The following is a 9,459-nucleotide window of genomic DNA, read 5'->3' on the forward strand; positions in this document are numbered from 1 at the left end:
AAAAAAAGGGGGGAAAGAGAGAGAGAAAGAGAGACGGGAAATAATTACAGCATGAATCCAGGACTGGGAATACATCATGGAAGAGTATCTCACCCAGACAAGCCTCAATTTTTACCCCCCCCCCCCTCCCTAAGTAGGATGTTAAATTGAGCAGAAGGCAAAATAGGGAGGGAAATTATTTTCATTTCCTTTTGTGCAACTGCGATTTTTAGAGGAAGCGGCCAGATTGTAAAACTATGACATTAGGCATTCAATTTGTCCTTAACAAAAAAATATATACAAAAACGGGGGGAAAAAAAATATAAAAATAGGAAGTTGTATAATTTTACAATCCCAATTATTTTACAATTGTCAAAATGTTTTATGCTTAATAGCTCTATTAATTTAGCATTATATTAAATATAAAAGACTGCACTGTCTATAAAATAACCTTATGACTTCAGAAAAAATATATAAATCAGGGTTAATTTCTCCTTTGCGGTGTTTTTTATTTTATTTATGTATACATGTCGTTTTTTTGTTTCAGAACAAGTTATAGCCAGGAAAAATAATTGTTTCACACAAAAATGCATCAAATGAATTCCATTCAATAGCTGAAGAAAAACTTTTTGATTTTATTATTTAAAGAAAAAAAAATTGTATAAAAATAAGTTGTTTTGATATTATTACCCGTTTCAATAATGTGTCTCATCATTAATTTTACTTACTGATACACTTCATTTTGTACACCATAAATAAGAAAACAAAATAAGGATGAGAGATTCCACATTTCAAATGTATTGTTTTTATTTGACAGGAATTGATAAGCTTCCAAAAAAAAAAAAATCACTTCACAACAGCGAAATAAAAAGGAAAAAGGAGCACAGCAGGAGAATAAATCACAGAAAGTTCTCTTTCTTGTGGACTACTGCTGACCAAAATTAAATCAGTTAAAACAGTTTTCTGCAAACAACATTTTTTTTCCTAAAGGTAAATAATTTGTACCTTTTTATTAAAAACACCGGCCAGAGCGCGCTGAGGCGATTATTGACATTTTCTGTTCACTGCTGCCCCCTAGTGGAGAGAAACTAGAGCAACGCGCGGTTTGTACATAACATTTTAAAAGCAGGGATCCTACAGGATGTTCAAGCTTTTACAGCCATGTAAAAAAAAAAAAAAAACATAACAGTTTTCCCTTTTAAAATTGTTGGAGAACATTTAAAACAAAAAATGAAACGTTAATGTCTCCGTTTGATCCGGTCCCTGCTTCTCTCTCGCCTGTCCCTACTCCTGCTCCTACTTCTTCCCCGATCCTCTCTTTCTTCCCTCCTCTCTCTGCTTCTGCTCCTCCTATCAGCTGTTCTGCCTTTGTTTCCGTCTGTGCTTCTCCTGCTCCTCTCGCCGTCTCCGCTGTGACGTCTGTCCTTACCCCGGTCCTCCCTGCCTCTCTCGCGGCTTCCGCTTCTGTCCAACCACGCCGTAGAGCTGCTGACTTCCTGTCTGTCCCTGCTGTTGTGCCTCCTTCTCTCCTGACCTCCCTCCAGTTTGATCTGGTTCTCGGGGCTGCCACTCCGACTCCTGCTCCTTCCCCTCTCCGTCCGTCTTTGCCTGTAATCTCCAGAGTCCTCTTTAGCCCTCTTCTGTCCAGCGTGGGGGCTCGATGACCTGCTTCTGTGAGAGGAGGCCTTTTTCTGACTCTTGACTCTTCGCTCGTTCTGCGAGCTGTTATCCCGACGGGACTCTTCATTCTTGCTCCTCTTCCTCTTTTGGCCCTTGGACTTGCCCTGACTGTCTGAATCGGAGTCGCTGTCGCTGCTGCTGCTGGAGGACTCGCTCGAGCTGTCGCTGCTCGCTTGCTTCTTCTTGTGCTTTCTTTTGCTCTTCTTCTTCTGTTTTTTGCTCTTCTTTTTCTTGGACTTCTTTTTTTCCAAGCGGTCAAGTTTTCTGTAGAGCGAGGAGAAAAATAAAAAACAAACAAAGAGCGTTCAACGTAAGTTTTTCAGACCAGACAGCAGGAATATTCCGCCACAGGTCTAATGAATCGTTTCAAAGTGTTTACAGCCGATGCAAAACACAGCAACGTCAAAATCTAGAAACAAAACAGTCAGATAAGATCTAATGTGTCTCTATTATACAAGCTTATTGTTGATTGTATTTTTTGTGATGGAAAAAAAAAAAATCATTTATCAATATTATTGTTTCTGATATACTTCCCACTAGTCTTTAAAACAAATGGGCCACAAACAAAAACATTGAAATGCCGTCACCTGAGCAGCTTCTGTTTCTGTTTGGTCGTTAACGATTTCAGAAACTCCACCTCAGGATCGTCCTCTTCCTCGCTGGCAACGTATTCCTGATAAATTACAAACATTTACACATTTACTGGAGTCAGAACATCAGTTTGCAGATCCACAAAGCTTTCTGTAGGGACCAAAGAACCAAAAACAACTTAAGAGACCAGCTTTTCCCAGTATTTCAGCAGATTGAAGTCAGACTCGTAACAGCAGGAGCATCCTCCGCCCTTGTACTTTTTTTTGTTAAAAACCACAAACTGGTGCATATTAAAGACATTTTAAGTGATAGACCAACAGAGATTAAGTGTGTGATTGTGAAAGGGAAGAAAAATGTGCATCCAGCTTTTGGGTTGCCGGTTGTGCCGTCCTCTACACGGCTTGTGGGAAAGCCCGAACAGAAATACTTCTGGTTTTATCGTAATAACGGATCATTTCAGGCCACCGGGTGTTGTCTCGTTAACAGATTCTCTGAGCGGCTCCTCCTGTGTTACCGTCGTCTGCTTCCCTGATTCAAAGTCTCCTCGCCCGACCCGGCAGTTCAGGCCGACCACCTCGGTCTTTACATTCTCAGACGACGGCTGAACAGTACTCTGCGAGATGTTCGGAGATGGTTTTATACCGCGATTAAGCTTTAAATTTCTCCACAACTTCCTATCTTGTCCTGTCGGTCGTGCTGCTTTGATCTCCACCATGCCGCTTGTTCACTAATGTTCTCCAAGAAACCTGTGAGGCCTTCAGAGAACAGCTGGATTCATCATTAGATTAAATACCACACGGGCAAACTGTTTGCTCATTAGATGAATCCTATAATATCAGAGTAAAGGAGAAAGAATTTCTATGCAGGTAATGCTTGTTTAGTTGTTTTTTTTTATTGTAAAAATCATTAAAAACCATCGTATCGTTTTCTTTCCCCTCCACAACTGTGAACCACTTTGCGTTGAACCCTCACATAAAATCCCACCAGAACACATTGAAGCTTGATGTTGTAATGTGACAAAATGGAAAAAAAAAGATTCAGGGCGTATGAATATGTCTGCCAGGTACTGTACTACTGTATACGTGTGTGTGTGTGTATGTGTGTGTGTGGGTGTGTGTGTGTGTGTGTGTTTGTATATTGTCCTGCGCACACCAAGATGACAGTGTGAGATAATTACCTGAGATGGATCGCAAACAGTAGAGCTCCGATCAAGGACGCACTTTTTCAGGGCAAAGCCGCTGTTTCGCATCTCGGCCATTAACTCGGAGGGGTGCATCGACGGGCCTGTTGGCACAAATCACAGCCTCAGAGTCCCATTGATGTGGGGACGCGTACAGTCCGCTATCTCCACAGTGGGAATTTCAGAGGCGGCTTTGTTAACAGAATGGGACATCAAATCAACTCACTCCACTTCCGGCTGAGCAAATCATACAATATCGTTCTCTGCCAAAGCAGCAGTTAAGGGAATCAGAATACACAATAATTACATTTTTTGTCCCCCCTCCTCCTCCTCCTCCTCCTCCCGGCACAGGAGGGGGACCATTACAGCACTCCACCATCAACCCCTCTGACTGGACTCTCCTAGGGTAAACATTATTACTTTACAACTCAACTCGCTGATTGCAGAACTCCGAATCAGCTCAAGGCGGGGAGGCTGGAGCTGAAGCCGAGGAGAAAAGTGCAGCGAGGAGCCAGACAGATAAAAGCTCCTTCAGCATGAAAAACGCTCGACCATGCTCAGGGTTCGCATTCTTACCAACGCGGGCATGTTGGAAGAAATATGTCATCAGAAATGCTCTTACATCATCCCCGTTTGGCAGCGTAAGCTCTAACCCACCAGCCTATGTTTGGATGCTGTCAACTTTTATCTCTAAATAAAGCTAAAGATTCAATTGACATTTCAAAAGCACACTTTATAGAGAGAAAAAAAAGGAGATTTAATCCTGTATCACATACCTGCTGCTTCGTCTGTGGCCATGGAGCTGGCGTTGATCCCCGACAGTCCGAACAGCGGACACTCTCTGTCCGTGTTCACGTGGCCCCATTTGTGGCATTTGATGCATCTCACGTTGCGCACCTCGAGAAACAAAACGATCTAATTTAGTTGATTTACATAGCAACAAATGTCATCTCAAGGCATTTTATAACACAAGCTGTTTAATTTATATCCACAAAAAAAATCATATTAATTCATTACAGTGGAGCCTAATCTTATTGTCAGATTTAGATAAGAGTACATCCAATGATATCCTAATTGGTAGCACGACACATTTGGGGAAAATTACTTTAGTAAAGCACATTGTAATTGACTAAATACCAAAGATTTAAGCATTATATGCTAAACAAACAATGTAATTTAAGATGATGCTCTTAAAACCCGAGGGTGTCCGAGTTACTAAAATCTCTGCAGCAAAACTGGAATCCAACTAAACAAGCAGAGATGCACCATCTGGCCTTTCCCACTCGATGCTGACCCGCTGATTTCGTTTTTGACTGATTCAGATTTTCTTTTTAGGAGTACAACATTTTGGAGAGAAAATGAATATGCTGCAGGTTCTCCAATAAAGGTGGGGCCTTATTAATCCAGCTCAAAAATAATGAGGGAATTCCACAAAGTATAAATATTTGACCTTTCTCTGACATCTCCTAAACTCAGGAAAGTACATCAAACTAAATGTGGTTGATTGATGATGTGCGGATCTTAGTTTTGGTGAATTTAATGGTTTAATGTTTGTTGGATATTAGACCTGTTGATCAGGGGCAGTAAAGAGAGAACTAGCCAAGTCCAATATCTGCCCAACTAATTGGTGCATCACCAAAAAACAAAAACAAAAAAAACGCTTGAAATCACGTTCAATACTCAGAAAATAAGGAAATTGTTTTCTTTTAAAAAAATATATATGTTCTAAGGGCGTGTTAATGTTGTAACTTTTCTAGTGTTAGTACATATAGCCGTCTTTAAAAGAGATTTTAAAATTTTATCAGTCTGTCCTGATTAAATAAAGGTTAAGCAAAAATAAAGCAGCATGCCATGCGGAAAAGCCTGTTTTTAACCGTACGGCACCATTTCAATTAGCCTATCTGATTATTTCTGAGCTCTGCTGGAGCATTTTGCTCCGACTCTACAGGACCTCTAGTCTCCATGACCTTTAGCCCTTTCTGGATTTAGATCTGACTAAAATTTTATTCTTCTCTCCAGTTATACATAGATGTTTTCCCAACATTTAAAATGGTTACACTTTTGTGCGGTTAGTTTATTGTAGTGATAAGTCAGCGGAGTTTTCCATGATCGACTCAGATTGTTGGTGTCGAGGTCAAACACTGAAGAAAAATACCAAAGCTGAAAACCCACACTTTATTTGACTTTTAAACACACCAACAAACAGCATGTGCTGTTAGGTTAAGTAGAAATAAGATAAAGGTTGTTGCTGCCTGCCAATAATTTTGTAAACCCTTTGTTTTCTTTTTATTTTATGGTCAAGGGTTGTTACATTTAACTGCTGAGTTAAAACCAGCTTCATATAAATGAGGTTGCATCTGTTGAGAATCACTAGTTTTAAGTGTCTAAGCTCATTAAATATGGGACTTAGGATCTGCCATTTTATTAGTCATTTTAAAATTGTCGGCTGATTTTCGATACCTGAGAGGTTCCACATATGAAGATAAAAAATTGTAGATATAAGGTTTGCTTGAACTGTGTGTCATGTCCGGCCAAACGGCGAGCACAACACGCCACACACAAACGGATTTCACCCAGGAACATTCAGATGTGGGACGAGAAATCTTGAGCTTGTCCTCGGGAAACATCACACATGTTAGGACATCGGGCCTAGACAATCCAACATTGGAGCGGTCCCAACGTCTTTCCGAACAGACCAGAGACTTCTTAACACACCACACACAGCAGGAATCTCCCTTAAGATTATCTTTAGAGCCTTCCCGATAATCACGGCATCCTTTAGATTGTCAGAAGTGGAAGATCGGGGCAAAAATCGGACTTGTAATATATGATCAGCGTGACCTGAGTTTAGGCTCTCTGTGAACCCCACAGGCAGAAGTGTGAATCTCTCTTAAGTCACGGTAAAAAAGAGCACTTTTTGTATGGATGTGTTTGGGTGGTCTGTGTTCACTCTACTGTGATAGCAATATTATATATCTCTATATATATATATATATATATATATATATATATATATATATATATATATATATATATATATATATATATATATATATATATATATATATATATATATATATATATATATATATATATATATATAACATTACATTCATATATCATATATTACAAGTCCGATTACTGGTTCGCTGTACTAAGAAGTCTTTTAAATGTAAACAATTAGCCTTTAACTGAAAGTTAGGAGAATTTAATTTTTATTTTTATTTTATTTTTTACAAATAAAGAGTACTGGATCAAGAAGTCATTGGTTTGGAACTGTTATTTAGCCCATTATCCTTTTATCAAACGCTGGTTTTACCATTTTTCTTGATTTTTAGTTCTGATAGGAGCTCTAAGGTTGTTTTTTTCTTTCCTTACAAGCATTCATAGCCTCCTTTTTAAAAAAAAAGATATTCAACAATATGTTCAAGACATCTGGCAGCAATGACGTGATCCCACTCCAGTACAGCTGTGGAGCGAATCTGCTGAAAAATACGAATAGTCTCTAACCTGGATACCAAATGGCTGATCTCTGATATTCATGTCATCTTTCGCGTACCTACAAGATAAAAAAGGACAAGATGAAAACGACAGATTGAAATGCGGACTTACTACAATTTAAATGTCAAACGTTAGACACCACCACTCACTTCTCTCGGGGAGCCACCTTCTGCCATTCAAATTTGCACTCTTCCTCTCCATCCTGAGAAACAAAGTCTTTCAGTAATCATTTTTCTTCATTGATGACTTCATTGACATTGATGATTTTACAGCTTAATCAAGACAGCATCATTTATTCTGCAGGAAATATTAGAATTTCCTTGCAATGCACAATTTCTGGGACTGCAAAACGACAATTACCGGTACTAATCTATAAGGGGATTTTAGCACATGACTTCTTCCAAAATGCTGACACACAGTCAAACAATATTAATTTGAAAGTAACACAAAAGTGATCACAAGAATATAAAACAAGCATATTTACAAAAAAATTAAATGAAACATGAAATCTTAAGCCTTTTCTTATTTACCTCTTTTTTCTCCTCTTCAGGTCAGAGACAAGTTATGTAGAATTAAAGAAACAGAAGCAAACGTTAGATAGTCGCAGTCAAATAATCCATAAATTAGTGATGATATTTTGAAGCGCTGCTCTAAGCAAGAAATAATTTACCTTTAGATGCTCCTGGTGGAGCTTCATACATAAAATTGAGTCCATTTTTAACACGATCATCTCCCATCAACAGTCTATGGGTAAAAAAAAGAAACGGGGGGCCAACTTCTTAAAGACTCATAATCAAGGCGTAGGACATATGAAGTTAGAGGAGACCTTAGGAGAGAATTGTTTCTAAGGCCAAGACGAACCTGTTGTTGTACGTATCCTGTTCTTTTAAATATGCCTGCATAAGATCTTCCTGCTTCTTCTTCTCGAAGGTTAACTTCTGTTCGGCTATCCATACCTACAAGATCAAAAAGACGGATTTTTGGAGCACATTTTCTTCCTACCTTGCCATGCATACGTTATGAGAAATAAAATAAAATAGCATAAATTACTCTTCTAACCCCTCCACAGTGCTAAAAGCACTGCTGACTTCTACCATTAGCTGCGTCATCGATCATGTGTCATCAATGTGAAAAATCAAAAACAACTATAGAAAGTAACAATACTAGCAGTTCAAAGGCATTAAGTAGAAAAAAGCATGTATACAGAAATGCACGAAAAAGAATTTGTTTGTACAAACATTTCCTTTATTGTCTAATAAAAAAAAGCCTGTAAAAAGACATTTATTTCCTTGATTTACCCAGAAACATGTGTATTTGGGGGGTCAACTTCTTTTTGTTTTTACATAAAGAAATTTACAATTGAAAGAATTACACTTCCGTAAGTAACATAGTTATTAGTCACGGATTGTAACAATATGCACTTCCAAGATTAACTCTATAATTCTGGGGTGGCACACCGTTTCACTTTAACAGAGCAAACTGCTGTTATGATACAAATCACTCAAAAACTGACTCAAATAAGCAAATTGTGACGACAAACCTGGAAGGAAATGTGTTCATATTTGCGCAAACATTAACCTGTTATATTATTCCTAAAAACCAACACCACAACAAATGCAACTCAGTAGCTAATGTATATTTAGAGATATTTTTGTGATTGGTGTATTAGCTTCGCAAGTAGCGCGTCCAAAGCTAACTGGCTAAGCTAAAGCCACTTAGCCTAAACCCTCCAACCCTTTACGGTAAACGGTAAACTAGCTCTTACCTTTTTAATATTCGACTTCGAGGCGGGATGAAAATCCTTTTTACACATAAAATTAGCAAATGACTTCCCCATGGCTGCTGTTAAACAATTTAAGAAGAGAAGAAACCGTTGCGTCACTTTAGACTAGGACCCACTAGCTTAGCTTCCCTTGTAAACAACAACACCGGAAGAACGAGATGAAGTTGGATTCACATTGATATAAGAGCGTCTCATGCAAAACACGTCATCAAAATCCACTAAAACCATAGACATATAGTGACATATAATCTTATATAATGTTTATGACTGAAACCACTACTGGATAATAACAATCTAATAATAGAAATGTTATAAAATGAAGCCTTTGTTTTAATACATTGTATCTTTAGCCATATGGCATTTGTGTTGCTATTATGCACACTCTTATGTTTTATTGCTACTGGTTATGCGGTGATGAATAGTTATTATATTCTCGTATATTTAATGTAACAAAAACGGTAAACAATGTGATAATGTTAATAAAAATGAGAAAAATGCAAGCAATTTAAAAAATACAACAGTTTTATTCATTTAATTATAATAGAATAAAACTCAATTTTATTAAATGTTGCTATGTAAAAATAATAACAATGTCTTTGCAATATAAAAAAATGAATAATATGTAAAATTATTATTATTATTATTATTATTAATAATATTTTTAATATTTTAATATATTTTAAACCTTTTGTCTATTTAGATTTTATTACCTTATGCTATATAAATAATAGCACACACTAATTAT

General features: G+C 37.6%; 1 protein-coding gene across 1 annotated transcript; it reads right to left on the reverse strand.

Moving 5' to 3' along the window:
- Positions 1-1,183: 1,183 nt before the first annotated feature.
- LOC105917229 (corepressor interacting with RBPJ, CIR1) lies at positions 1,184-8,875 on the reverse strand. The gene is made up of 10 exons (XM_036139318.1): positions 8,697-8,875; positions 7,793-7,887; positions 7,602-7,675; positions 7,462-7,475; positions 7,081-7,133; positions 6,941-6,989; positions 4,207-4,327; positions 3,428-3,534; positions 2,247-2,332; positions 1,184-1,923 (listed from the first exon to the last, which is right to left on the reverse strand). The coding sequence occupies exons 1-10, from the start codon at positions 8,766-8,768 to the stop codon at positions 1,218-1,220; spliced, it is 1,377 nt and encodes a 458-aa protein (XP_035995211.1). The 5' UTR covers positions 8,769-8,875; the 3' UTR covers positions 1,184-1,217.
- Between the last annotated feature and the right edge of the window lie 584 nt (positions 8,876-9,459).

Source organism: Fundulus heteroclitus, chromosome 7, assembly GCF_011125445.2.
Source record: "Fundulus heteroclitus isolate FHET01 chromosome 7, MU-UCD_Fhet_4.1, whole genome shotgun sequence".
NCBI lineage: Eukaryota > Metazoa > Chordata > Actinopteri > Cyprinodontiformes > Fundulidae > Fundulus > Fundulus heteroclitus.